Source organism: Oratosquilla oratoria, unplaced genomic scaffold (genome assembly GCF_046742065.1).
Source record: "Oratosquilla oratoria isolate Oo_2021 unplaced genomic scaffold, ASM4674206v1 SCAFFOLD45, whole genome shotgun sequence".
Classification (NCBI taxonomy): Eukaryota; Metazoa; Arthropoda; class Malacostraca; order Stomatopoda; family Squillidae; genus Oratosquilla; species Oratosquilla oratoria.
Window position 1 is genome coordinate 8,195,465 of NW_027467710.1, and position 24,607 is coordinate 8,220,071.

Below are 24,607 nucleotides of genomic sequence, written 5' to 3' on the forward strand. Positions count from 1 at the left end.
TACCGACCACGGTGCAATTCCGATAATATAGCGGGTTTGCCCTAGATGCGTCTGGTTTTGGACGCGGTGAAGGCGGTTTGCCGCAGTTTTTTAGGCTCGGGCAAGCCAGCTTTCCTTACACACTTCGGAGTTTGATTGCGCCCATGGATACCTTAAAGATAGTCGGTGGCCAGCCCTTAGAAGGGCAAGTTCGTATTTCCGGCGCAAAAAACGCCGTCTTGCCTATTGTTGCTGCCACCTTGTTGTGTGAGGCGCCGGTCAATATCAGCAATGTGCCGCATTTGCGTGATGTGACCACGGCTATTCAGTTGCTCAGCCGCATGGGGGTGCACGTCACTCTAGATGAGCATATGGGTATCGAGACAGATGCTGGCAAGATCGACAGCACCTGCGCGCCCTATGACTTGGTTAAAACCATGCGCGCCTCCATTCTGGTGTTGGGCCCGCTGGTGGCGCGCTTTGGTCATGCTGAGGTGTCCTTGCCCGGTGGTTGCGCTATCGGTTCGCGGCCGGTGGATCTGCACATCGAGGGCTTGCGTGCGCTGGGTGCCGAGGTTGAAGTGGAAAACGGTTATATCAAAGCCAGCGCCAAGCGTTTGAAAGGCGCCAAACTGGTGTTTGATACGGTGACGGTGACCGGCACGGAAAACCTAATGATGGCTGCCTGCTTGGCGGAGGGCACCACCATCATGAAAAACGCAGCGCGCGAGCCAGAGGTGGTCGATTTGGCCAACTTCCTCAACGCCTGTGGTGCCAAGGTGCGTGGTGCCGGCACGCAGACGATTGAGATCGAAGGTGTTGAGCGTTTGTCGGGTTGTCGCTGGCACGTGGTGCCTGATCGTATTGAGACCGGTACTTACTTGATGGCCGCAGCTGTGACTGGCGGCAGAGTGCGCACGCTGGACACGCGTCCGATGATTATGGATGCGGTGCTGCAAAAGCTCGAAGCGGCTGGCGCGCAGATCGACACAGGCGAAGATTGGATTGAGCTGGACATGCGCGGTAAGCGCCCCAAGGCGATAAACTTGCGCACGTCGCCGCACCCAGGTTTTCCAACCGATATGCAGGCGCAGTTTTGTGTGCTCAATGCGGTGGCCAACGGCACGGGTGTTATCACCGAGACAATCTTTGAAAACCGCTTTATGCACATCCAAGAGCTGCAGCGCATGGGTGTTAATGCGCGTATCGAGGGTAACTCGGTGATGATTACTGGCGTGGATAAGCTCACTGGTGCGCCGGTAATGGCGACCGATCTGCGCGCTTCTGCAAGCCTTGGTGTTGGCGGGTTTGGTTGCTGAGGGCGAGACCTTGGTGCAGCGCATCTATCATGTTGATCGTGGCTACGAGCGTATCGAAGAAAAACTGCGTCAGTTGGGCGCCACCATTGAGCGTGTATCGGGGTAGTTGCTATGAGTGATCAACAGGGCCTGACTTTGGCATTGGCCAAGGGCGGCTGTTTAAGCAGATGGCGCCCTTGCTCAAAGCTGCTGGTATAGAGCTTTTGGAAGACCCAGCGGTGAGTCGCAAGCTTGAATTCCCGACCACGCGGCCAGATGTAAAAGTACTGGTGGTACGCTCCAGCGATGTGCCGACCTACGTCGAATACGGCGCAGCGATCTCGGCGTGGTGGGCAAAGATGTGTTGGATGAGCACGGCGGGCGCGGCCTGTACGAGCCGCTCGATCTAGGGGTCGGGGCTTGTCGCTTGTCTGTCGCTGGTCGACCAGATAGTCAGTGGGAGACTGCGCGGCAGTTACGTGTGGCGACCAAGTACACCCAGCAAGCGCGTCAGTATTTTAGCAGCGAGCACGAGACGCCTGTGCAGGTGGAGCTGATTAAACTCTATGGTTCAATGGAGCTTGCGCCACTGGTGGGCTTGGCCGACGTAATCGTCGATTTGGTCGACACAGGCAACACCTTGCGCGCCAACGGATTAGATGAATTAAAAGTGATTCGCCACAGCACAGCTCGGCTAATCGTTAACAAGGCGGCGGCTAAATTGAAGCACCGCAAAATCAGTGACTTCACGGCCGATTTGGCGCGTGCAGTCGAGGCAGAAAAAGCATGACGACAAATACAGACGACCTGCGCATCAGTGAGTACCTAGAACTGGTATCTCCTGAGGACTTGATGACCGAAGTGGCCGGAAGTGACAAGGCCTTTGATACCGTCTCCGAAACTCGCCGCGCCATTCAGCGTGTGATGCGGCGCGAAGACGATCGTTTGGTTGTAGTGGTTGGGCCTTGCTCAATTCACGATCCTGTCGCCGCGATGGAATACGCCAACAAGCTGGTCAAATTGCGTGAAGAGCTAAAAGAAGATCTTGAAATTGTGATGCGGGTGTACTTTGAAAAACCGCGCACAACTGTTGGCTGGAAGGGTTTGATCAACGACCCAGACATCAACGACAGCTTCGACATTAATAAGGGCTTGCGAGTAGCGCGCCAGTTGTTGGCCGATATCAATGACCTAGGTCTGCCTTGTGGTGTGGAATACTTGGATTTGGTCAGTCCGCAGTTTATTGCTGATCTCGTGTCCTGGGGGGCCATTGGTGCGCGCACCACTGAAAGTCAGTCGCATCGCGAGCTGGCGTCAGGCTTGTCTTGTCCGGTGGGCTTTAAAAATGGCACGGCCGGCAGTGTGCAGCTGGCAGTCGACGCGATTGGTTCAGCCTCTTGCCCGCACCGCTTTTTGTCGGTGACCAAATCAGGTAACTCGGCCATCTTTGCCACCACCGGCAACGACGCCTGTCATATTATTTTGCGTGGCGGCAGCAAGGCGATTAACTACGACGCAGCAAGCGTTGATGATGCCTGCGCGATGCTGGCTAAAGCCGGTAAGCCTGAGCGCGTGATGATTGATTACAGCCATGCCAACAGTCGCAAAAAACATGAGCGCCAAAAGTATGTCAATCACGATGTTTGTCATCAGGTTGAGAGCGGAGATATGCGCATATTTGGCATTATGATAGAGAGCAATTTGGTGGCGGGTAATCAGTCTTACTCCACTGATCGTGAGCCGGTCTACGGCCAGAGCATCACCGATGCTTGTGTCAGTTGGGATGATACGGTGCCTATGTTGCAAAGCTTGGCGGCGGCGGTGCGCAAACGCCGTGAAGGTAACGGGGCTAACTAATGGATACGGTGCTTCGCCTGTCGGCCAGTTCGCCAGATTTTGATCAGCAGTTGCAGCAGCGGCTCGCTTGGGAGGCTGTGTCTGATCATCAGGTTGCAAGCACTGTTACGGACATTATCGCTACCGTGCGCCGCGACGGTGACGAGGCTATAGTGGCGTATACGCGCCAGTTTGATGCCTTGGATGTCGCGGATATGTCGCAGCTGACACTCAGCCGCGATGAGTTGCAAGCTGAGTTGGATAACTTGCCAGCGGAGCAGCGCGAAGCATTGGCTGCGGCGGCGGATCGGGTGCGACGTTATCACGAGCATCAAATACAAGAGTCTTGGCAGTATCGCGAGGCCGATGGCACTGTGCTTGGCCAGCAGGTTCGTGGTCTCGACCGAGCTGGCTTGTATGTGCCGGGTGGCAAGGCCAGTTATCCATCCTCTGTGCTGATGAATGCGATCCCCGCTAAAGTGGCTGGCGTTGGCGAGTTGATCATGGTGGTGCCCACACCACGCGGCGAGCGCAACGCGATGGTGTTGGCGGCGGCGGCTCTGGCTGGGGTGGATAAGGTTTTCACCATTGGCGGTGCGCAGGCTGTGGCCGCCTTGGCTTACGGCACTGAATCAATTCCGCGAGTCGATAAAATCACTGGCCCTGGTAATACCTGGGTCGCAACGGCTAAGCGCCAGGTGTTTGGTCAAGTGGGCATCGATATGATCGCTGGCCCCTCCGAGATATGTGTCGTCTGCGATGGCAAGACTGACCCTGATTGGATTGCCATGGATTGTTTTCGCAGGCCGAGCACGACGAGTTGGCGCAGTCTATTTTGGTCTCGCCTGATGCAGCGTTTCTTGATGCAGTGCAAGACAGCATGGACAAGCTGGTGCAGCAGCTGCCGCGCCGCGTTGTTATCGAAACCTCCATGCGTGATCGTGGTGTGTTTATCCACGTCGACGATTTAGAGCAGGCGATGGCGGTGGTGAATACTATTGCGCCCGAGCATTTGGAGTTGTCGGTTGACGACGCCGAGAGCTGGGCAAAAGAAGTGCGTCACGCCGGGGCTATTTTTATGGGTCGCTACACGGCTGAGGCGCTGGGAGATTACTGCGCTGGCCCCAATCACGTGTTGCCAACCTCTGGCACGGCGCGTTATTCATCTCCGCTCGGTGTCTATGATTTCCAGAAGCGCAGCAGCCTGATTGCCTGTAGCCCCGAAGGGGCGGCGACGCTTGGGCGCGTGGCCAGCGTATTGGCTGAAGGCGAAGGCTTGCATGCGCACGCTGAGTCGGCGCGTTTTCGTATCCCCAAAGATTAATCAGAGCAAATTTGGCATGAGCAATTATTGGAGCCCGGGTATCGACCGGCTCAGTCCCTATGTGCCGGGCGAGCAGCCCAAAGTCGCTGATCTGATCAAGCTGAACACCAATGAAAGCCCTGATTCGCCATCACCCAAGGTGATCGAGGCTATTCAGGCTGCGGCGGGTGATGCTTTGCGGCGCTACCCCGACCCCTCGTCTGCAGCCTTGACCGCAGCCCTGGCAGAGTATCATGGTGTTGAGCGCAATCAGGTGTTTGTGGGCAATGGCTCGGATGAGGTGCTGGCGCATGCTTTTTATGCGTTTTTCCGGCAGCCAAAGCCTTTGTTGTACCCTGATATCAGCTACAGCTTTTACCCTGTGTACGCGGGTTTGTACGACATTGCTGTGCGTGCGCTACCGCTAGACGATAGCTTTGCTATTGATCCGGCGGACTATGTTGGTGAGTCGGGTGGGGTGATCATCGCCAACCCCAATGCGCCAACGGGGCGCTTGTTGCCACTTGAGGCGATCGAAGCTATCGCCACGCAAAATCGGCACTGCGCGGTAATTGTAGACGAAGCCTATATTGATTTTGGTGGAGAGTCCGCGCTTGCCTTATTGTCGAGATTCGACAATATTCTGGTGGTGCGCACCTTTTCTAAGAGCCGTTCGCTTGCGGGGCTTCGGGTGGGCTACGCCGTTGGCTCTGCCGAGCTGATCGATGGTCTAGTGCGGGTCAAAGACAGCTTTAACTCCTACCCGCTCGACAGCATTGCGCAGGTGGCCGCGCTCGCAAGTGTGTTGGACGATGATTATTTTGTCGCCAGTTGTCAGCGTGTGGTCAACAATCGAGAAAACCTGATAGAGCAGTTGCAAGCCTTGGGTTTTGATTGCATTCCCTCGGCAGCCAATTTTGTGTTTGCTCGCCACCCTGAGCATGCGGCGGAGAGTATTGCTGCGCAGCTGCGTGAGCGGAAAATACTGGTGCGGCACTTTCGAGCGGATCGTATCAGTGAGCATTTGCGCATCAGTATTGGCTCGGTGGCCGAGTGCGAGGCTCTGTTGTCGGCGCTCAAAGATATTCTTAGCGAGTGATTCACTGTGGCAAAATTGCCCGCGTTGACATTTTAAAGGCCTGCATTTGCAGGCCTTTTTTTGCTGTGTTGGTTAGCGTTTACTGGCGTTGTCGCTTACCCATGACCAGATGCCTTTTAAAGGCTTTGCCATTTCGGCGCCCGTGCACCGTGACTTCGCTCTGAGGGGCAATATGCGAGCTGACATATTGCAAGCTGCGCGAGTCAGGGGTGGCGAGCTCGTCTAGTCCATCAATGACGTCGCCTGGTTTTATACCGGCTTTGTCTGCTGGGCCGCCTTGGTAGACACCGGTGACAAACACACCGCTGGTGGCGCGGTTGCGCAGCGCCGACAATGCGACATCGCGGCCGCTGATACCCAGCCAGCCTTGGCTGGCGGTGCCCTTGTCGATCAGTTGGTCAACAATGCTGAAGAGCATGCGAGCCGGGATGGCAAAGCTGATGCCGCGTGCGTCTTTGGCGCCGTTGAAGACTGAGGTGTTGAGGCCGATCAATTCGCCGTCTAGGTTGACCAGCGCGCCACCCGAGCTGCCTGGGTTGATGGCGGCGTCGGTCTGGATGAATTGATCGTACACACTAAAGCCACCGACATGCCGGCGCAATGCCGAGACAATGCCTTGGGTGACGGTCTGGCCGATGCCGTAGGGGTTGCCGATGGCGAGTACCACATCGCCGACCGCCAGCTTGCCGTCGTCGCCGGCAGTGATCGGTTGCAGTGGCTCGGGTGGCTGGGTGCGCAAGACGGCGATATCTGTTTCCGGCATCGATACCAATTACAGCTGCTGCCAAGCGTCGGCGATCCGTCAGGGTGACGGTGATTGATTCGGCGTCTCGCACCACGTGATAGTTGGTCAGAATATGCCCGTCTGCGCGCACCACAATACCCGAGCCTTGGCTGGTGACGGTGCTGCTGACCGAGTCGTTGCCAAAGAGCTCGTTGAGCATGGGGTTGTTGCTGATCGCGGCGTTGCCGTCGTGGCGTTGCGCTTCGACTTGCACAACCGAGGGCGCGGCGCGGGTCACGGCGGAGGCGTAGCTGGCGGAGGCGGTGTTAGGGTTTGTGCTGGGGGCGCGCAAAAACTGCCACAAGCCAAAGGCGGCAAAAGCTGTTATTACACCAATAAGTATGGCGTAGAGCAGCGATCGCAGGGCGGGGTTCATGCCAGTTGTGATCCTTGAAACGTGAAGCTGGGCGGTGCCGTGGGTCCCAGCGTATGTGTGGTCTTCAGTGCGTAGCTGATAGCTCGTCTATGATAACACTGGGAAACAACTTTAAGCGCCCGAGCCATGATTGATTGCAAGACTTTACATTCTTACTGTCACCAGTTACTTAACGTGGATGCTATCGCTGACTACTGCCCCAATGGTCTGCAAGTAGAGGGGCGCGCGCAGCTGGAAAAACTAATGGTTGGCGTGACCGCATCTGAGGCGTTGATTGCCGAGGCCGAGGCCTGGGGGGCTTGTGCGTTGTTGGTGCATCACGGCTATTTTTGGAGGGGTGAGCCGGAGCCCTTGGTGGGTATGAAAGGTGCGCGAGTTCGCCGTTTGTTCAAAAATGATATCAATTTGTTTGCCTATCATCTGCCTTTAGATGTGCATCTCGAGTTGGGCAACAACGCCTGTTTGGTGCGGGATTTTTCGCTGCAAAACGTGCGGCAGCTAAAGGCGGGTGGAACACAGGGCTTGCTGTGGCTGGGTGAGCTGCCTGAGCCGCAATCAGCGGCGGATTTCGCCGCGATTGTGGCGCGCAAGCTCAATCGGCAACCGCTGTTGTTGGGGGATGCGGGCCGCCGTGTGCGTACTGTAGCGCTGTGTAGCGGTGGTGCGCAGGATTTTATCGATCAAGCACGTGAGGCAGGGGCCGACTTATTTGTGTCGGGTGAAGTCTCTGAGCGCACCACACACACGGCTCGTGAGACCGAAATAAGCTACTTGGCAGCGGGTCACCACGCGACAGAGCGTGGCGGTGTGCAGGCTCTGGGCCAGCACTTGGCCGAGCGTTTTTCCCTGCAGTACCGTTTCGTCGACATAGACAATCCGGTTTAGTTCCTAATTAGTTGAGTAATTGATTGCTATTGGCGCAGGAAGTGTTTGTGTTTGTGGTAGAATTGACAGCTTGAAAGTGCGATTTTAGTTCGCTGATTTGGCCTTATATGCCAATTGGCGAGTACAGCGGGTCAATCCAGGCGGTTGTCGGATGCCCAAGAACGATTTCGAATTACCTTTTGTTTGGAGAACCTGTGCATGGCAAACGCTGAGCAAGGCTCGCTCGATCTGAGCGACTTGGACCCCAAACGTCGCCGTTTTCTGACCACCTCTGTGGGTGTTGTTGGTGCGGCTGGCGTCGTTGGGTTAGCGGTCCCTATGCTGAAATCCTTCGCGCCGAGCGCGCGTGCCCGAGCTGCGGGCGCGCCGGTTGAAGTTGATATCAGCAAACTAGAACCGGGACAGATGATGACTGTTGAGTGGCGCGGTAAACCCGTGTGGCTGCTCAATCGCACCGACGAAGCCTTGGCCAGTTTGGTCACGGTAGAAGATGAAGGCCTGTTGGCAGATCCAGAATCTGGTATGCCGCAGCAACCTGACTACGCAGTCGGCTCGGAGCGTTCCATAAAACCGAATATTCTGGTTTTGCTCGGCGTTTGTACCCACCTGGGTTGTGCGCCAACCTATCGTCCAGAAGTGGCGCCGCCTGATCTCGGCCCAACGTGGTTTGGTGGCTTTTTCTGTCCTTGCCACGGCTCAAAATTCGACTTCTCGGGTCGTGTATACGCCGGTGTGCCAGCTCCGACAAACCTCGAAGTGCCACCGTATAAATATCTCACTGAAACCCAAATCGTCATTGGCGAAGATCAGGAGAGTGCCTGATGGCTGAGCAAAAAAAATGCATTGATGACATGGATTGACGACCGGTTCCCGCTCTCGGAAACCTACGAATATCACATGTCCCAGTACTGGGCGCCGAAGAATTTCAACTTCTGGTATTACTTTGGTGTCTTGTCCTTTGTCATGTTGATCATTCAATTGGTCACGGGCATCTTCCTCACCATGAACTACAAACCCGATGGCGCTGCGGCGTTTACCTCGGTCGAGTACATCATGCGGGATGTGGACTACGGTTGGTTGATTCGCTACATGCACTCAACGGGCGCGTCATTCTTCTTTATCGTTGTTTACCTGCATATGTTCCGCGGACTAATGTACGGCTCTTACCAAAAGCCCCGTGAGTTGATCTGGGTGTTTGGTATGTTTATCTATGTGGCACTGATGGCAGAGGCCTTCATGGGTTACTTGCTGCCTTGGGGCCAGATGTCCTACTGGGGTGCGCAGGTTATCTTGTCGCTGTTCAACACCATTCCATGGATCGGTCCTGCACTGACCGAATGGGTGCGTGGTGACTTTATCGTCTCGGATATCACGCTGAACCGCTTCTTTGCGTTCCACGTCATCGCTGTGCCGCTGATTTTGGTTGCCTTGGTGTTCTTGCACATTGTTGCGCTACATCACGTGGGTTCAAACAACCCTGACGGTGTTGAAATCAAGAAAAACAAAAATGCAGACGGCATTCCGTTGGACGGTATCCCGTTCCACCCGTACTACACAGTTAAAGATACCTTTGGTACTGGTGTGTTCTTAATCGTCTTCTTTGCGGTGGTGTTCTTTGCTCCTGAGATGGGTGGCTACTTCCTAGAACACGCGAACTTTATCCCTGCCGATCCACTTAAAACGCCTGAGCACATTGCGCCGGTTTGGTACTTCACGCCTTTCTACGCCATGTTACGTGCGACACACCATCCATGATGGGTTCAGCATTCCCGGGTGTTGTGGTGATGGGCGCAGCTATTGTGGTGCTGTTCTTCTTGCCTTGGATTGATCGCGGTACGGTGCGTTCTATCCGCTATCGTTGCACCGCGTTTAAAGTGAACTTGTTCATGTTGGCGCTCGCTTTTGTTGTGCTGGGTTATTACGGCATGCAAGCACCAACTGATCTCGGGACTTTTCTGTCGAGATTCTTTACCTTTGTTTATTTTGGTTACTTCATCGCGCTGTTTATCATCAGTAAAAATGAAAACACCAAGCCTGTACCAGAGAGGGTGACTCACTAATGTTGGGACGTAAACTTATCGTTGCCGCTGTCGCCTGTTTTTTGCCTGTATTTGCGCAGGCTGCAGGTGGGGGTGGGCATATCGAGACTGTGCATATTCAACCTGACAACAAAGCCTCGCTACAGCGCGGCGCACGTACCTACGTCAACTACTGCATCGGCTGTCATAGCTTGAAGTATCTGCGTTACAACCGCATGGCAGAAGACCTAGGGTTGCCGGCTGACATTGTTGAAGACAACTTGATCTTCACCAGCAATGAAGACGGTGAGCACCACAAAGTGACGGACATGATGCACAGTTCGATGACCACTGAATACGCCAAAGGCGCATTCGGTGTGGCGCCGCCTGATTTGTCTCTGATCGCTCGTTCACGTGGTATTGACTGGCTCTATACCTATTTGACGACTTTCCACATTGATGAGTCGCGCACCCGGTACTGGCCATAACAACTTGGCTTTCCCCGATGTGGGCATGCCTAACGTGATGTGGGAGTTGCAGGGTTTGCAACGTGCGGTTTACACCGAGACTGATGATGGTCACGGTGAGACGCATAAGGTCTTTGAAGGCTTTGAGCAGGTTACTGAAGGTAGCTTGTCTGCGGCAGAATATGACAAAGTTGCGCGAGATCTGGTAAATTTCCTTCATTATGCTGCGGAGCCAGGACGGGCTCAGCGTATCAGTATGGGTATTTGGGTGATGTTGTTCTTGTTTGTATTTACAGCAGGCGCCTATGTACTGAAGAAGGAGTGGTGGCGCGACGTGCGCTAAAACTGCCTTTTTCTCGAGGCTGGGACGGGTATCTCTCGAGTGCCCGTCCTTCTTCGTTTGTAGTAATGCTGTTTTCTGCAAAGTATTTAGACTTTGCGGGTTCTATTTGCTGATAGAGAGCGTGATTGCTCGGCTGTCGGCCTACTTGGAGTAAATCGTGACTGCCATTGCCCGTAGATCGGTAATGACGCTGTTTTCAGTACCTAGTGACATGCACAGCCATCGGGTGCGTGTCGTGTTGTCAGAGAAAGACATCGTTGTTGAAGTTGAAGACGTTGATCCAGATTATTTGCCAGAGGATCTGCAGCACCTGAACCCCTATAACACCGTGCCCACACTCGTTGATCGGGACTTGGTGCTTTATGACTCACGCGTTATCGCTGAGTATTTGGACGAGCGTTTTCCCGCACCCGCCGCTGATGCCGGTTGATCCCGTTTCACGTGCGCGCACGCGATTGGCTTTGTATCGAGTTGAAAACGACTGGTATCCGCTGGCGCACACACTGGAAAACGGTAGCGAGAAAAAACGCACCGAGGCGCGTAAATTGATGCGCGAAAGCCTTGTGGCTTCTGCGGAAATTTTTGAGCTCAAGCCGTTCTTTTTGTCTGATGAATTCTCGCTTGTGGATGCCACAATTGCGCCGCTGCTGTGGCGTTTGCCAAAGTATGGCGTGGATTTACCAAAAGAGACCAAGCCCATCCAAGACTATGCCGAGCGTATGTTAAAACGTTCGGGTTTTGTTGATAGTTTGACCGAAGTAGAGCGTGAGATGCGTTAATGGCTGATATGCCCACAACTATGACATCGAGCCGGCCCTATCTCATTCGTGCAATGTATGAGTGGATAGTTGATAACGGTTTGACTCCCTACCTGCTGGTGGATGCCACGCAGGAGAATGTTGAAGTGCCCAATGACTATGTGGAGGACGGTCGTATCGTGCTCAATATAGGTCCAGGGGCTTCGCGCGATCTGGAGCTGGGGGCTGAATTTGTGACCTTCAGCGCGCGTTTCAGTGGGCAGGCTATGTGGGTGACTGCACCTATCGTGGCGGTCTCGGCCGTGTATGCCAAAGAAAACGGTCAGGGCATGATGTTTAGTGATGAAACGCCGGAAGTGGGTGGTGAGCCAACTGCTGCACCGGGTGTTTCCGGTCCGTCGGATGATGGGCCGGATGATACGCCGCCAGCTGGTGGCGCAAAAAAACGCCCCTCGCTGCGGGTGGTTAAGTAGTTCTAAAAAGAGGCTTCGGCCTCTTTTTTTTGCTCGGATATTAGGGGGCTTTAAGAGTTAGAGTTTCTTCAAAAAAAGCATCGAGATCGGCTTGTGACTTCAGGGTTATCAGTTGGCTGGAGTCGGGTAGGCTCTCAAGTTGCTGCATAACTATCGGGTGGCTGTTTTTGGGGAAGTTAAAAATCCATCGATAAAATTTAAAATCGATGCGCTCTTTGCAGCCGCTTGCCATGTCGAGGCGAGTTTTTCCAAGGTACTTGAGGCTTCGTTTTAGTGCTCTGAGTAGGCAGGTTGTGCGGTTGTAGTCTAAAAACACCACTGTGTCGCAATGCGCAAAACGAAGATCCAGCGTGCCGCCATAGTGTCCGTCGAGTATCCAGCGCTCTTTGTCGCACAAGGATTCTTGCACCATGCGCCATTCACCTTTTGGGCTTTCAGTCCAATTAGGCTTCCAGTAATAACTATCTAAATGAAAAACAGGTATGTCTAGTTTTCTTGATAGGGCGATAGCCAGAGTTGTTTTGCCAGACCCTGCGCAGCCTATGATGCAAATTTTCTTCATGGGCTGTCCGCGCTTGGCTTGTTTTAAACTGCCAGGTGCGCCAAATAGTTGCTGATCAATAGCTTCGCACAGGCAGTGTACCAGCGTGATTTGCAGCTCGTGTACGAGGGCTGGGTTGTCGCAAGGTGCGCAGATTTCGACGTCTTGCTCCCAGAGCTCTGAGCTCTCGGGTCGTGACGCTTGTTGTCGATCACAATAACAGGTAGCTGCAGTGTGTGGGCTTGGTATATCGCGCGCGTGAGTATGCGGGAGTCTTGTCCGCCTAAGATGCAGACAAGTGTGTCTTCTGGTTTTCCAAGTGCCTGAACTTGTCTCTCGTATAGAGCGTCATCGGCGCTGGCAAATTGCGTGGTCAGTAAACAGGCTGGAAGGGGCGGTCTTTCGACTTGGTAGGTGTGTACCAGCTTGTGGGTGAATTCACCTGCGGTGCAAAAGCCAGCTTCGTCACCGCAAATCATGACTTTGCCACCACCTATAACCGTTTGCACAAGAGTTTCCGCTGCTTGTTCTAAGGCTGGGCTGAGGGCTTCTTCCGCTTGTTGCAGGAGCTGTAGGCGGTTGAGCAGTTGTTGGCTGGCCATGGTTCTGCGGCATCAAAAATTACAGGGAAGAACCGAGTATAGGTTGAGTTTTTAGTCGTGCTTAAGATTTGATCTGGAAACCTCGGTTGAGTGCGTAAAAAAAATGTGCAGGCTTCCGTGATTCAAGTGAGGCTTTAGGTTTAGCCCTCAATAGCGTTTTGAATCCATTCGCAGGAGTAGTTCTCGCTTCCTTTGGCTTGTATGGCGACGACGTCAATACGTGCCGCTTGCCGCGCTGAAGCTCTTTGCTGCTGTAAATAGTGCATGGCTGTTTTTTGCAGTTTGGCTTGCTTGCGAGCGTCTACGCTTGCTGCAGCGCCGCCAAAATTAGAGCGGCTGCGCAGGCGAACTTCAACAAAAACAAGGCAGTCGCCATCTCGCATGATCAGATCGATTTCACCCCAGCGGCAGTGATAGTTGCGCGTGACTAGGCTGAGCCCTGCCGCCTGCAGGTGTCGCAGGGCGGCGTCTTCGCCGGCTTGGCCAGCGCGCTGTTTACTCGTCTGTGTCAATTGGGATCAGCTGTAGTTGCTCGTCGAGTAGCGAGTCGACTGGTGGTGGCGGGTTGATGGGGCCGTAGTCAAATGAGATGGCCTTGGGCGCGCCGCCTTCAAACTGGGCCCAGGCCAATTGCCGCATGATGCGTCGATCGTTGCTGAGCTGCAGTCGGCCTGTTGCGCCTTCGATGGTGTATTCGCTGCTGGCGAGCAGGTTGCCAAGCTCTTCGGTGATACGAAACGCGTCCACACCGAGTGCAAAAAATCGCGCCAGCGGTCCGCTGTCGAGTGAGAGTTTGCTGGCGGTGCTGTGCAGGTTGCTCTCGCTGCGCTTGCGAGGTGCAACAAGCCAAGGCATGTCATTAAACAGCGTGCCGTTTAGGTCGTTGTCGCGGTCGGGTTGTGGCTTGCCATTATAAATGCTTGAGCTGGCAAGTAGAGGTACGTCACCGGCGTTGTGGAAATCTAGTTGGGGCTTTAATACACGGCCGATCTCAGGTGAAACAGGGGCAAAAATCGCGTCGAGGTCCGTGCGCGTATGTGTTTCAAATACAAGGCTGGTATCAAGCGCTGCCTGAATGTTACGGCGGCGCTGCAGGCTTTCGTTGATCAGCAGTAGCGCGGAGAGCTCTTTGCGGTAGTCGCTGCTGCTGCCGTCGAGGGTTTCCGAGGCGACAACCTTGCCGCCCCAGCGCTCGAGCTGTTGTTTAAATGCTTCGCCGCTGCGAGCTCCAGCTTCCGTGTCTGGCAGGATCATCGCAGCCGTGCTGAGTCCGGCTTGCATCATGTAGCTCACGGCATCTCGCGCTTCGTCTTCGGGGGAGAGGCCAAACTGAATCAGGTTTTCTGCGCCACCGTAGGGGAGGTAGTTGAGTGCGATAAGTGGCACGCTTAGGTTGCCGTAACGCACAATGCTGTCCAGTGCGTCGCGTCTCAGTGGGCCGATAATCAGTTGTGCGCCGTCGGCCGCTGCTTGTTGATACACGGATAGTGCATCGTTTGCATTGCTGCCAACATCGTAGATGCGGATTTCTCGGCTGCTGCCACTTTCGTATTTGGCGCTGAGCAAGCCATCTCGAATGGCGTTAGAAAACTTCGTCAGTCTTTGGTCGAAGGGCAGTAATACGGCAACAGCGTCTGTGCCCATCAGTGATATTTGGCCGGAGGGCGCGGCTACTTCAAGTAGGCTGACAAGGTCGTTGTTGTTGTAGCTGTCCAGCATTTGTGTGGCTGGGTGGTCGTAGTACTGTTGTTGCCATGTGGCGACTGACGATCGGTAGTCAAGGCCCTGTTGCTGAACATCGCGTAGAGTTTGCAATAGCGCAAGCCAGCCGGTTTGCACTGGTGCGTTGGCCGAAATGCTGCGAAGTTGTTCTAAAGAGACTTCGTTGCGAGTGTTTAGCAGCTGCCAGATTTGGTTGTTGCGCAGCTCACGATGTTTGCCTTGCTCTAGCTCGTCCAGTGCAATTAGTGACTCAAACATCGGGCTGCCTTCGTTCAGCGCCGCGCCCGCTCTAAAGTGTAAATCGTGATAACGTATCAATAGATCTTGATCGGCGATCAGGCGGGGTCGGGCAGGCTTAGCAAGGCCTTGTCAGGTTCTTGCTGGTGCAGTTCCGTGGTGGCTTGCAGTAGTTGGCGCCGCGTTTGTAGTTCTGTTGTCAGTAATTCAGTGGGCAGATAGGGCGTGCGCGCCGCGCCTTGCTCCTCCATTTGGTGGGCGAACAGAACCTCCGCCTCGAGCAGTGCGAAGTGCTGCGCCTGAGCTGGGTCTGCAACAAGTGTGGACAGTTTCGCGTACTGTGCGGCAGCGTCTGCATATTGCTCGGTAAGCAATAGTCGCTCCGCATCAGCTTCAATGCCCGCTGGGCTCGAGGGTTCGGGGCCGGGAAATTGGGCGGGGTACAGTGCCGCAGGCTGTCAGCAAAAATATGCAGGCCGCTGTGGCTAGGCGAATCGGGCGTGGTCTCATCGACTTGGTCGCGCTCATACTCTTCTTTTAATAGTCAGTCTAAAACCTAAGTCTACAAGGATTACTCCGCCGCATGAAACGCTTGTCTGATATCCACGGTTCGCTTTACGTCATTGCAACGCCAATTGGTAACTTTTCTGACCTCTCGGCGCGGGCGGCACAGCTGCTGAAAGAGGTGGATGGGGTCTATGCGGAGGATACGCGCACCAGTCAGGCATTGTTTCGTGAGATTGGTTGTAATCCCGCTGTGCAGTCGTTGCATGAGCACAACGAGTTGGAGCGGGCGAAGCAGGTGGTTAAGCGCCTGCAGGGTGGGGAGTCTTTGGCGCTAATCAGTGATGCTGGTACACCGCTGATTAGTGATCCAGGTTACCGCGTGGTGGCTGCTTGTCATGATGCGGGTGTACCTGTGGTACCTGTGCCTGGCGCGTGCGCCTTGGTCGCGGCCTTGTCGGTGAGTGGCTTGCCGACGGATCACTTTTGTTTTGAGGGCTTTTTGCCGGCGCGCAGCGGGCCGCGCCAAAAGCGTCTCACGGAAATTGCTAAGTGGCCGCATACTTTGGTTTTTTATGAGTCGCCGCACCGGATCGAGGCGACGCTGGCGGATATGGTGTTGTGCTTTGGCGCTGATCGTCCGGCAACGATGGCGCGTGAGATAAGCAAGCGATTCGAGACGATTCGACGCTCAACTCTCGCGGGCTTGGCCGAGTGGGTGGCGGAGGACTCAAACCAGCGCCGCGGCGAGGTGGTTTTTAGTTGTGCAGGGCGCGCCTGAGTCGCCTGCTGAGCAAGTGCTTACGCTTGAGGTGCCTGCCTTACTGGAGTTGCTTGCCAAAGAGCTGCCGCCGAAGCGGGCTGCGGCGATTGTTGCGCAGTTAAGTGGTCACGACAAACGCGAGCTCTACAAAACTCTGGTGTCGGATAAAGGTGCCTCCTAGCTTGCGTGTTAATTTGTTGGCACTTGTTTTTTGTTTGTCGCTAAGTTACTGATATACTGGCGTTGGGAGTAACCTAGACAATCGCGGTGCGCTTTAGGCGCATGGAGGAAAGTCCGGGCTCCGCAGGGCAGAGTGCCAGGTAACGCCTGGGGGGCGTGAGCCTACGGAAAGTGCAGCAGAGAGTAGACCGCCGATGGCTTCTGGGTTCGCCTAGTCGCACAGGTAAGGCTGAAAGGGTGCGGTAAGAGCGCACCGCGCGGGTGGTAACATTCCGTGGCATGGTAAACCCCACTTGGAGCAAGGCCAAATAGGGAAGCATTGGCGCGGCCCGCGTCGCTTCCGGGTAGGCTGCTTGAGGTATGCGGTGACGCATATCCCAGATGAATGATTGTCTACGACAGAACCCGGCTTATGGGCGACTCCCACTTTTTGACCCCTTGACCCCAAAAATCGCTCCCGAGTGTGTGTGTTTTGGGGTCAAGGAGTCGAAATTTTTAAGATCAGGCAAAATTTTCAGTGAATCTGGTGTGACTACCCACTTTTGCCCATCTTTCCCCTTTATTAGCAATAAGTTAGCGAAGCTTTGAGAAGTTACTTTCACTTAATTCGCTAAGCTGCTGATAGCATAGATTTTTGTTGCTTTTTGTTAGTTTTCTTCTCCGCTAAGAAAGCTAAGTCTTTGGTGAATCAGCCTTTTTTTAGGGTTTCGAGCACCGTTTATCCTTGACCAAATTGCCTTGCGCCTTTAATCTGACGGCTAGTGGGAAAATGTGCAATTTAGTGGGGAAAACTGGTCCGTGGGTCCATACCTGAACGGAACATCGAGTGTTAGCTTGGATGGCAAGGGTCGCTTGTCCATTCCGACGCGTTATCGCGAAAAGCTAATCGCTGACTGTGACGGGGAAATGGTCCTGACGTTGGATCGCTCTGCCTGTCTTTTGCTGTTTCCCCGACCCATTTTTCAGCAGTTTGAGCGTGAGTTGATGGAGCTTAAATCCAGTCGACAAGCGACCTTGTTCCGCCGCATCTATCTCGGCATGGCAGCGGATGTCCGTATGGATGGCTCAGGCCGCATTTTGATTCCCACTGTGTTGCGCGAGCGTGCAGGGTTAAAAGCAAAGGATGAGCGCATCAGTATGGTTGGGCAGGGGCATAAATTTGAGCTTTGGGCGGAGTCTGCTTGGAATGCCTTCCTCGACGAAGCAATCGACGAGCTGGCGGACTTGGAGATTGGTGGTGCCGATGCTGGCGCTGATCTGGCCAATTTGTCGATGCTGTAAATGAGCGCACCAGAGCATATTTCCGTACTGCTGGAAGAGGCAGTCGCTGCCATGCAGTTAGAACGCGGCAGTCTTTTTGTCGATGGCACGTTTGGGCGTGGCGGGCACACGCGCAAAATTTTGCAAGCGATGCCAGCGCAGGCGCAGTTGATCGCAGTTGACCGCGATCCTGAAGCCGCAGCGGTTGCTGAGGCCTTGTGTCTTAAAGATAGTCGAATAAATTTTTTCCGCAGAAATTTTTCTGAGCTGAAAACAATTCTCGACGAGCAAGGTCTACTTGGCCAGGTGGATGGCTTGCTGTTAGATCTCGGCGTTTCTAGCCCGCAGCTAGATGACGCTGCGCGTGGCTTTAGCTTTAGAAACGATGGGCCGCTCGATATGCGCATGGACCCTGATACAGGGGAGTCTGCTGCTCAGTGGCTGGCGCATGTAGATGAGACTGAGCTTGCCAATGTGATTTACAAGTATGGCGACGAGCGTTTGTCGCGTCGTATCGCAAGGCGCATTGTTGAGGCGCGAGTAAATGCTCCGCTTGAGACGACTGCTCAGTTGGCATCGTTGGTGGCGACGGTCGTCAGGCGCAACGATGGCAAACACCCGGCGACACGCACTTTTCAGGCGATACGTATTGCTGTCAATGGTGAGCTGGATGCGCTTGATACGGTGTTGCAGGATGCTTGGGACATGCTCAGTGCTGATGGTCGCTTGGTGATCGTCAGTTTTCATTCCTTGGAGGACCGCTTGGTCAAGCAGTTTTTTCGTGGTGATGAAGCGAATAAGAGACCGCGCCGTCTGCCGCTGCCATCTGGCCTTGAACAAAACCGTTGGCGGGCAAGTCGCAAAGCGGTTAAAGCGAGCGAGGCTGAGCTAGCGCATAACCCACGTGCACGTAGCGCGGTCATGCGCGTGGCAGAGAAACAGCCGCTATGAGTCATCGTTTTGCTGTTGTGTTGGCTTGGTGGATTGTGGTGTTGGTCACAGCGATTGCGGTTGTGTACACCCGCCATCAAAGCCGAGAGTTGTTCTCCGAATTGCGCGGTTTCGAAAAGAAAATCGACGAGCTCGATGTGGACTGGAGTCAGTTACAGCTCGAGTACGGTACTTGGTCAATGGATGCGCGAGTCGATGATATCGCGCGTAGAGATTTAAAAATGTACGCCCCTGATTTCCATGATGTGCGAATTATTCACCGATGAGCAACAGTGAAGTATATGTTCAGCGCTGGCGCCACTGGCTCTTTTTGGGCTTGGTTGCTGCGTTCGCGCTTGTGGTTTTTGGTCGCGCCTATGTGTTGCAGGTCCAACAAAAGGACTTTCTGCAAAAGCAAGGGGCGGCACGTCAGCAGCGCACCATACCTGTGGCGGCTACGCGCGGCCGTATTTTGGATCGCAACCTAACCCCTCTTGCAGTTAGTACGCCGATAAATTCAGTCTGGGCTGATCCTCGCAAATTGCGTCACTCTCCTGAGCGTTATGCTGAGCTGGCGCAGGCTTTGGGTCGTAGTCCGCAGCGTATTCAGGACGTGATTGATCGCGCGCCTGAAAATCGTGGTTTTGTCTATTTGGCGCGCCACGTCGATCCTTCAGTGGCTAACAATGTTGCAGCCTTAAAAATAGAAGGCGTCAATTTGCAACGGGAATATGGGCGCTACTACCCCACCGGTGAGGTGGCTTCGCACGTGCTCGGTTCTACTAACATCGATGGCAAAGGGATCGAAGGGCTTGAGGCGCTGTGGGATGAATCCCTGAAGGGTACGCCGGGCGAGCGTCGTGTCATTCGCGATCTGAAAGGGCGAGCTTTTTCCGAGATTGAGTACATCAACAAAGAGAGTGACGGTGCTGATCTTGTGCTCAGCATAGATCGACGCATCCAGTACGTCGCCTATCGCGAGCTTAAGCGGGCAGTTGAAACACATTCGGCGAAATCGGGCAGTGTGGTGGTGATGAATACCCGCACAGGTGAAGTGTTGGCTTTGGCAAATCAGCCTGCCTTTAACCCAAATGCCAGCTCTGGCCCACAAATTGGCAATCGGCGTAACCGGGCCGTAACTGATCCTGTAGAGCCTGGCTCCACCATAAAGCCATTTACTATTGCCGCTGGGCTTGAGCTTGGGGTGATAAACCCTGAAAGCGTGATTGAGACTTCCCCGGGCAGCTTCCAGATTGGTCCGCTGCGCGTGCGAGATTTCCGCGATTACGGTGATCTAAGCCCCGAGGGAATACTCAAAAAATCCAGTAACGTCGGCGTGACTAAGGTCTCCTTGTTGAGTGATCCCGCAGCCACTTGGGCGGTGCTAGATCGTCTGGGTTTTGGTACGGACACGGGCAGTCTTTTCCCCGGTGAAAACTACGGAGTGTTGCGACACGGCAGTGCTTGGAGAAAAGTAGAGCAGGCGACGATTGCTTACGGCTATGGCTTGTCAGTGACGCCTTTGCAGTTGGCGCGTGCCTACAGCGCTTTGGCCAATGATGGCGTGATGCCTAGCGTAACTTTCACGAAGCGCGCCGACCCTAACTACGAGGGTGAGCAGGTTTTGGATGCACAAGTGGCGCGAGCCGTGCGTCGCATGCTGGAGTCTGTGGTTGAGCCTGGTGGCACCGGTGAGCGCGCGCGTGTGGCAGGCTATCGTGTCGCAGGTAAAACAGGTACCTCGTGGAAGCACACGGCTAAGGGCTATACCGAAGATAAGTACTACGCGTTTTTTGCCGGCATGGCGCCGGCCAGTGACCCGGAGCTTGTGGTTGTGGTGATGATCGACGAGCCCAGCGGTGACAAGTATTACGGTGGTGAGGTTGCCGCGCCTGCATTTGCAGCGATTATGTCTGGCGCACTGCGTGTCTTGGGCTTGCCTATGGACGCAATCGAGTTGCCTCAGCGCACGGCAGCACTTGATAGCGAGAAGGTCGAATAAGATGATGGCGACCTTAACACCAGCATCCCAGTCTTCTCAGTCAGTCGACTTGTCTGCCGCTTTGGGTCTGGCGAATGCGCTTTGGGCTAGTGGCGCGAGCTTAGATAGCCGTGCGGTGCAAAGTGGTGATGTCTTTGTTGCCTTGCAAGGTGCATCGGGGCATGGCTTGTCTTTTCTGTCGCAAGCTGTCGCGAACGGAGCAGTAGCGGTATTGCTCGACGCCGATGACCAAGTGGCCTCAGATCAGCAAGCTTCTCTCGAGCTGCCGGCGTTTTTTGTCACAGGTTTAAAGTCGAAGCTCGCTTTGATAGCGCGCACGGTCTACGGCGCTGTTGATCAAGAGCTGGCGCTGGTTGGTGTGACGGGTACCGACGGTAAGACGTCTATCACGCATTTTATCGCGCAGTTATTAGGCCTGTCGCAGGCGTCTTGCGCAGTGCTGGGTACGGTGGGCAATGGCTTTATTGGTCAGCTCAAAAGCTCTACTCACACAACTGGTGATGTTTTTCAAATTTACCGACAGTTGGCAGCGTTTCACCGTGAAGGAGCGCGGGCCGTTGCGATGGAAGTCTCTTCGCATGCCCTGCATCAAGATCGTGTAGCGGGCTTGAGTTTTTAAAGCTGCTGTTCTGAGTAACTTGGGCAGAGATCATCTCGATTATCACGGCAGCGTCGAAAACTACGCTGCAGCAAAAGCCCTGTTGTTTGATCAGCGGGCTGAAGTTTGCGTGCTCAACCACGACGATGCTTTTGCTCGGCAGATTATGACTGGGCGCCCTGACGCTGTTAGTTATTCGGCACAAGGCCATAGCGATGCGCGGTGGTCAGCGACTGATTGTGTCTACTCAGCGAATGGTATTGCTTGTCGAATTCACTGTGCGGATTTCTCTAGCGATGTGCAGCTGTCGGTGCTTGGGGCTTTTAATGTGGCGAATGTTTTGGCTGCCTGCGCTGTCGCAGAAGCTCTGGGTGAAACTCCCGCAAGCATTGTTGCTCGTTTGCCGCAGCTCAAAACTGTGATTGGTCGTGCGGAGCTTCTTAGCTCTGAAGCGGGTGCCAAAGTTGTCATTGATTACGCGCACACCGCGCAGGCACTAGCCGCTATTTTGAAGACCATGCGCGAGCACTTTCCCGCGCGTATTTGGTGTGTGTTTGGTTGCGGTGGTGACAGAGATCGAAGCAAACGCGCAGAAATGGCAAAAGCCGCTTTTCAAGGCGCCGACTGCGTGGTTGTGACCAGTGATAACCCGAGAAGTGAAGACCCACAGCAAATTATCGACGATGTTTTGGCTGGCTTGCCTACGACGTCCAATGTGCATGCTGAAGTGGATCGAGCCTCAGCAATAGCCTATGCCTTGTCGCATGCGGCAGCGGATGATTGTGTTTTGATTGCTGGAAAAGGCCACGAGGACTACCAAGTTTTGGCTGAACGCACAGTTGCATTTAGTGATCATGCAGAAGTCATGCGTTGGCAGGCAGGTGCTTCATGACTGCACTGTCGCTCTCTGATTGCAGTATTTTTACCGGCGGTACTTTAGTCGGTGGCGATGCTCTGCTCAGCAAAGTTGTAATCGACACGCGTAAGCCAGTCGATGGTGCCGTGTACTTCGCTATCAGTGGCGAGAGCTTCGATGGCCATCAGTTCGTCGTTGATGCAGTGGCCAAAGGTGCTGTTGCTGTAGTGGTTGAGCACGACTGTGGCGTTGATGTACCGCAGTTGATCGTGCGCAATACGCGTCAAACACTGGCCGACGTTGCTCAGCTTTGGCGGCGGCAGTTCGATGTTCGCTTGGTTGCTATTACCGGTAGCAACGGTAAGACCACCGTTAAAGAAATGGTGGCCTCCATTTTGTCGCAAGAGGGTTCAGTACTGGCGACAAAGGGCAACTTAAACAACGACATCGGCGTGCCATTGACGCTGTTTGAGCTCAATGAGTCGCATCGCTTTGCCGTGGTAGAGCTTGGCGCTAGTGCGCCAGGAGAGATCTCCGGTCTGGCGGCGATTGCAGAGCCGCAGTTAGTTGTGGTCAATAACGTCGGTCCCGCTCACCTTGAGGGCTTTGGCTCAATACAAGGCGTGGCGGATGCAAAAGGTGAGATCTACGAGCATTTGCCAGAGCACGGCATCGCGCTGATAAATGATGATCAGTTCGCCGCCTCTGCGTGGGCAGCTCGCGTTGTTCAAGGTGATGTTGTTCGTTTTGCGATGCGCTCAGATGCCAGTGTGGATATTCAGGGGAAAATGCTTGAGGGGCAGGTATTACGTGTGAGCTATCAGGGTGATGCGCATGATATTAAAGTCTCCTTGTTAGGTCAGCATAATATGCGCAATGCACTGACAGCCGTGTCTGTGGCGTTGGCTATGGGTGTCTCCTGGCAGTCCATCGTCAGTGGCTTAGAGCAAGTGCAACCGGTCGCTGGGCGTTTGCTCGAGCATACAGTCTCCGATGTTCGGGTGATTGACGACACCTATAATGCCAACCCTGGATCTGCTGAGGTAGCTTTGGAATTGCTCGCTACTTATCCGGCTAATCGTTGGTTTGTGCTTGGCACGATGGCAGAGCTTGGTTCGCAAGCTGAAGAAATGCACGCAAAAGTTGCACGTCAGGCTGCCTCGCTTGGCATAGAGCGGTTTGCTTGTGTTGGTGAGTTCGCTGTGGCGGCTCGTCGCGGATTTGGGCCAAGAGGGTTGGCTTTTGATAAACACGATGAGTTGGCAGCGGAACTGTTGGCCGTTGTTAAACCGGGTGACACGATTTTGGTAAAAGGCTCGCGTAGTGCGGCGATGGAGCGCGTTGTTCAGTATTTGATCGAAAACCTGGAGGGGCGCACGGCATGATGCATCTTCTCTCCGGGTTTCTTGAGCAATTCCACGACGGCTTTGGTGTCTTTCAATACATCACCTTGCGGGCAATTCTCAGCGCTCTTACGGCTCTGGTGATATCGCTTGTGTTTGGGCCTGCACTTATCCGTTGGCTGACGTCGGCGAAAATTGGTCAGCAGGTACGCAGCGACGGGCCGAGCACACACCTAGAAAAAAGTGGCACGCCGACCATGGGCGGTGCGCTTATTCTTATTGCGTTTGCTGTGTCTGTATTACTGTGGGCAGATCTAGCGGTACGTCAGGTTTGGGTTGTGTTGACAGTCACTGTCGCCTTTGGTGCCATCGGTTGGGTTGATGACTACCGCAAAGTCATGCAGGGAAACTCCGACGGCCTGAGTGCGCGAGAAAAATATTTTTGGCAATCGGCTGTGGGTTTAGGTGCAGCGGTATTTTTGTATGTCACTGCCGAGAGTTCGCTCGAAACTACTTTGATAGTGCCTTTTTTCAAAGGTTTGAGTTTCGACTTGGGGTGGTTTTTCATACCCTTTACTTACGCTGTGATCGTAGGCACCAGCAACGCGGTTAATTTAACCGACGGACTAGACGGCTTGGCAATTATGCCAACGGTAATGGTCGCAGCAGGCCTTTCAGTCTTTGCATACCTGAGTGGTCATGCGGTTTTCTCTAGCTATCTGTTGATACCGCACATTGCAGGTGTTGGCGAAGTGGTTGTGCCGTGTGCTGCATTGTGTGGCGCAGGTCTTGGCTTTTTGTGGTTTCAACACCTATCCCGCTCAGGTTTTCATGGGGGATGTTGGGGCACTAGCACTGGGTGCTGCTTTAGGTTTAATTGCTGTGTTGGTGCGACAAGAGCTGGTGCTGTTCGTGATGGGCGGCGTGTTCGTGATGGAGACAGTCTCGGTGATATTGCAAGTCAGCTCTTTCAAGCTGACGGGGCGTCGGATCTTTCGTATGGCACCGCTGCACCACCACTTTGAGCTCAAAGGTTGGCCAGAGCCGCGTGTTATCGTTCGTTTTTGGATCATCACTGTGATATTGGTTTTGATCGGCTTGTCTACGCTGAAGTTGAGGTGAGCAGCTGATGGCAATCGATCTCTCTAAGCGCTTTCTTGTTCTCGGTGTTGGGATCACCGGAGCATCTGTTGTGCATTATTTGCGCAAGCAGAAAGCGAGCTTGCGAGTGGCAGATAGCCGAGCGGATCACGAAAGTGTCCAGCAAATTGCGTGCGCAATACGCTGATCTCGATTTGGTGCTCGGTGCTTTTAACGAAGCCTTGCTCGAAGGCATAGATGTCTTGGTGATCAATCCGGGGCTTTCGCAGCAATTGCCCGTGGTGCTCGCTGCGCGTGCACGCGGAATAGAGATAGTTGGCGACATTGAGCTGTTTGCCCAAGCGGTGGA

The 24,607-nt window shown here is 54.2% G+C and overlaps 19 protein-coding genes across 19 annotated transcripts; 17 read left to right on the forward strand and 2 right to left on the reverse strand.

Moving 5' to 3' along the window:
* The first annotated feature begins 143 nt into the window (after nucleotides 1-143).
* On the forward strand, nucleotides 144-1,404 carry LOC143023270 (UDP-N-acetylglucosamine 1-carboxyvinyltransferase-like). The gene is given in 2 exon segments (XM_076181796.1): nucleotides 144-1,271; nucleotides 1,273-1,404. Coding segments are annotated over 2 exon segments (1,260 nt in total).
* A 61-nt stretch (nucleotides 1,405-1,465) lies between these two features.
* LOC143023271 (ATP phosphoribosyltransferase-like) lies at nucleotides 1,466-2,067 on the forward strand. The gene is made up of 2 exons (XM_076181797.1): nucleotides 1,466-1,516; nucleotides 1,582-2,067. Exons 1-2 carry the CDS (start codon nucleotides 1,466-1,468, stop codon nucleotides 2,065-2,067), a joined length of 537 nt encoding a protein of 178 aa, XP_076037912.1.
* LOC143023272 (phospho-2-dehydro-3-deoxyheptonate aldolase, Phe-sensitive-like) lies at nucleotides 2,064-3,134 on the forward strand. The gene has a single exon (XM_076181799.1). It carries the CDS (start codon nucleotides 2,064-2,066, stop codon nucleotides 3,132-3,134), a length of 1,071 nt encoding a protein of 356 aa, XP_076037914.1.
* LOC143023273 (histidinol dehydrogenase-like) lies at nucleotides 3,134-4,437 on the forward strand. Its single transcript, XM_076181800.1, has 2 exons — nucleotides 3,134-3,823; nucleotides 3,919-4,437. Exons 1-2 carry the CDS (start codon nucleotides 3,134-3,136, stop codon nucleotides 4,435-4,437), a joined length of 1,209 nt encoding a protein of 402 aa, XP_076037915.1.
* Nucleotides 4,438-4,453: 16 nt separating this feature from the next.
* LOC143023274 (histidinol-phosphate aminotransferase 1-like) lies at nucleotides 4,454-5,515 on the forward strand. The gene has a single exon (XM_076181801.1). It carries the CDS (start codon nucleotides 4,454-4,456, stop codon nucleotides 5,513-5,515), a length of 1,062 nt encoding a protein of 353 aa, XP_076037916.1.
* Nucleotides 5,516-5,594: 79 nt separating this feature from the next.
* LOC143023275 (putative periplasmic serine endoprotease DegP-like) lies at nucleotides 5,595-6,278 on the reverse strand. The gene has a single exon (XM_076181802.1). It carries the CDS (start codon nucleotides 6,276-6,278, stop codon nucleotides 5,595-5,597), a length of 684 nt encoding a protein of 227 aa, XP_076037917.1.
* Nucleotides 6,279-6,801: 523 nt separating this feature from the next.
* LOC143023276 (GTP cyclohydrolase 1 type 2 homolog) lies at nucleotides 6,802-7,560 on the forward strand. The gene has a single exon (XM_076181803.1). The coding sequence runs from the start codon at nucleotides 6,802-6,804 to the stop codon at nucleotides 7,558-7,560; it is 759 nt and encodes a 252-aa protein (XP_076037918.1).
* A 198-nt stretch (nucleotides 7,561-7,758) lies between these two features.
* Nucleotides 7,759-8,382, forward strand: LOC143023277 (ubiquinol-cytochrome c reductase iron-sulfur subunit-like). The gene has a single exon (XM_076181804.1). The coding sequence runs from the start codon at nucleotides 7,759-7,761 to the stop codon at nucleotides 8,380-8,382; it is 624 nt and encodes a 207-aa protein (XP_076037919.1).
* A 24-nt stretch (nucleotides 8,383-8,406) lies between these two features.
* LOC143023278 (cytochrome b-like) lies at nucleotides 8,407-9,315 on the forward strand. Its single transcript, XM_076181805.1, has one exon. It carries the CDS (start codon nucleotides 8,407-8,409, stop codon nucleotides 9,313-9,315), a length of 909 nt encoding a protein of 302 aa, XP_076037920.1.
* A 304-nt stretch (nucleotides 9,316-9,619) lies between these two features.
* Nucleotides 9,620-10,066, forward strand: LOC143023280 (cytochrome c1-like). The gene has a single exon (XM_076181806.1). It carries the CDS (start codon nucleotides 9,620-9,622, stop codon nucleotides 10,064-10,066), a length of 447 nt encoding a protein of 148 aa, XP_076037921.1.
* Nucleotides 10,067-11,166: 1,100 nt separating this feature from the next.
* LOC143023281 (stringent starvation protein B-like) lies at nucleotides 11,167-11,619 on the forward strand. The gene has a single exon (XM_076181807.1). The coding sequence runs from the start codon at nucleotides 11,167-11,169 to the stop codon at nucleotides 11,617-11,619; it is 453 nt and encodes a 150-aa protein (XP_076037922.1).
* A 1,638-nt stretch (nucleotides 11,620-13,257) lies between these two features.
* LOC143023282 (penicillin-binding protein activator LpoA-like) lies at nucleotides 13,258-14,742 on the reverse strand. The gene has a single exon (XM_076181808.1). The coding sequence runs from the start codon at nucleotides 14,740-14,742 to the stop codon at nucleotides 13,258-13,260; it is 1,485 nt and encodes a 494-aa protein (XP_076037923.1).
* A 562-nt stretch (nucleotides 14,743-15,304) lies between these two features.
* LOC143023283 (ribosomal RNA small subunit methyltransferase I-like) lies at nucleotides 15,305-16,006 on the forward strand. The gene has a single exon (XM_076181810.1). It carries the CDS (start codon nucleotides 15,305-15,307, stop codon nucleotides 16,004-16,006), a length of 702 nt encoding a protein of 233 aa, XP_076037925.1.
* Nucleotides 16,007-17,074: 1,068 nt separating this feature from the next.
* LOC143023284 (transcriptional regulator MraZ-like) lies at nucleotides 17,075-17,449 on the forward strand. The gene has a single exon (XM_076181811.1). The coding sequence runs from the start codon at nucleotides 17,075-17,077 to the stop codon at nucleotides 17,447-17,449; it is 375 nt and encodes a 124-aa protein (XP_076037926.1).
* LOC143023285 (ribosomal RNA small subunit methyltransferase H) lies at nucleotides 17,450-18,379 on the forward strand. The gene has a single exon (XM_076181812.1). It carries the CDS (start codon nucleotides 17,450-17,452, stop codon nucleotides 18,377-18,379), a length of 930 nt encoding a protein of 309 aa, XP_076037927.1.
* Nucleotides 18,380-18,641: 262 nt separating this feature from the next.
* LOC143023286 (peptidoglycan D,D-transpeptidase FtsI-like) lies at nucleotides 18,642-20,360 on the forward strand. The gene has a single exon (XM_076181813.1). It carries the CDS (start codon nucleotides 18,642-18,644, stop codon nucleotides 20,358-20,360), a length of 1,719 nt encoding a protein of 572 aa, XP_076037928.1.
* A 4-nt stretch (nucleotides 20,361-20,364) lies between these two features.
* Nucleotides 20,365-20,979, forward strand: LOC143023287 (UDP-N-acetylmuramoyl-L-alanyl-D-glutamate--2,6-diaminopimelate ligase-like). Its single transcript, XM_076181814.1, has one exon. The coding sequence runs from the start codon at nucleotides 20,365-20,367 to the stop codon at nucleotides 20,977-20,979; it is 615 nt and encodes a 204-aa protein (XP_076037929.1).
* Nucleotides 20,980-21,124: 145 nt separating this feature from the next.
* Nucleotides 21,125-21,850, forward strand: LOC143023288 (UDP-N-acetylmuramoyl-L-alanyl-D-glutamate--2,6-diaminopimelate ligase-like). Its single transcript, XM_076181815.1, has one exon. It carries the CDS (start codon nucleotides 21,125-21,127, stop codon nucleotides 21,848-21,850), a length of 726 nt encoding a protein of 241 aa, XP_076037930.1.
* LOC143023289 (UDP-N-acetylmuramoyl-tripeptide--D-alanyl-D-alanine ligase-like) lies at nucleotides 21,847-23,199 on the forward strand. Its single transcript, XM_076181817.1, has one exon. The coding sequence runs from the start codon at nucleotides 21,847-21,849 to the stop codon at nucleotides 23,197-23,199; it is 1,353 nt and encodes a 450-aa protein (XP_076037932.1).
* The last annotated feature ends 1,408 nt before the right edge of the window (nucleotides 23,200-24,607 follow it).

Coding starts and splice junctions, on each gene's coding strand:
- LOC143023282 (XM_076181808.1), bottom strand. CDS start 14,742: ATGTTTGAGTCACTAATTGCACTGGACGAGCTAGAGCAAGGCAAACAT.
- LOC143023288 (XM_076181815.1), top strand. CDS start 21,125: ATGACTGGGCGCCCTGACGCTGTTAGTTATTCGGCACAAGGCCATAGC.
- LOC143023273 (XM_076181800.1), top strand. CDS start 3,134: ATGGATACGGTGCTTCGCCTGTCGGCCAGTTCGCCAGATTTTGATCAG. Junction 3,824..3,918: donor AGCGCCAGGTGTTTGGTCAA/GTGGGCATCGAT, acceptor TTGTTTTCGCAG/GCCGAGCACGACGAGTTGGC.
- LOC143023280 (XM_076181806.1), top strand. CDS start 9,620: ATGTTGGGACGTAAACTTATCGTTGCCGCTGTCGCCTGTTTTTTGCCT.
- LOC143023284 (XM_076181811.1), top strand. CDS start 17,075: ATGGTCCTGACGTTGGATCGCTCTGCCTGTCTTTTGCTGTTTCCCCGA.
- LOC143023283 (XM_076181810.1), top strand. CDS start 15,305: ATGAAACGCTTGTCTGATATCCACGGTTCGCTTTACGTCATTGCAACG.
- LOC143023278 (XM_076181805.1), top strand. CDS start 8,407: ATGACATGGATTGACGACCGGTTCCCGCTCTCGGAAACCTACGAATAT.
- LOC143023289 (XM_076181817.1), top strand. CDS start 21,847: ATGACTGCACTGTCGCTCTCTGATTGCAGTATTTTTACCGGCGGTACT.
- LOC143023285 (XM_076181812.1), top strand. CDS start 17,450: ATGAGCGCACCAGAGCATATTTCCGTACTGCTGGAAGAGGCAGTCGCT.
- LOC143023275 (XM_076181802.1), bottom strand. CDS start 6,278: ATGCCGGAAACAGATATCGCCGTCTTGCGCACCCAGCCACCCGAGCCA.
- LOC143023272 (XM_076181799.1), top strand. CDS start 2,064: ATGACGACAAATACAGACGACCTGCGCATCAGTGAGTACCTAGAACTG.
- LOC143023287 (XM_076181814.1), top strand. CDS start 20,365: ATGGCGACCTTAACACCAGCATCCCAGTCTTCTCAGTCAGTCGACTTG.
- LOC143023281 (XM_076181807.1), top strand. CDS start 11,167: ATGGCTGATATGCCCACAACTATGACATCGAGCCGGCCCTATCTCATT.
- LOC143023271 (XM_076181797.1), top strand. CDS start 1,466: ATGGCGCCCTTGCTCAAAGCTGCTGGTATAGAGCTTTTGGAAGACCCA. Junction 1,517..1,581: donor AGCTTTTGGAAGACCCAGCG/GTGAGTCGCAAG, acceptor GGTACGCTCCAG/CGATGTGCCGACCTACGTCG.
- LOC143023276 (XM_076181803.1), top strand. CDS start 6,802: ATGATTGATTGCAAGACTTTACATTCTTACTGTCACCAGTTACTTAAC.
- LOC143023277 (XM_076181804.1), top strand. CDS start 7,759: ATGGCAAACGCTGAGCAAGGCTCGCTCGATCTGAGCGACTTGGACCCC.
- LOC143023274 (XM_076181801.1), top strand. CDS start 4,454: ATGAGCAATTATTGGAGCCCGGGTATCGACCGGCTCAGTCCCTATGTG.
- LOC143023286 (XM_076181813.1), top strand. CDS start 18,642: ATGAGCAACAGTGAAGTATATGTTCAGCGCTGGCGCCACTGGCTCTTT.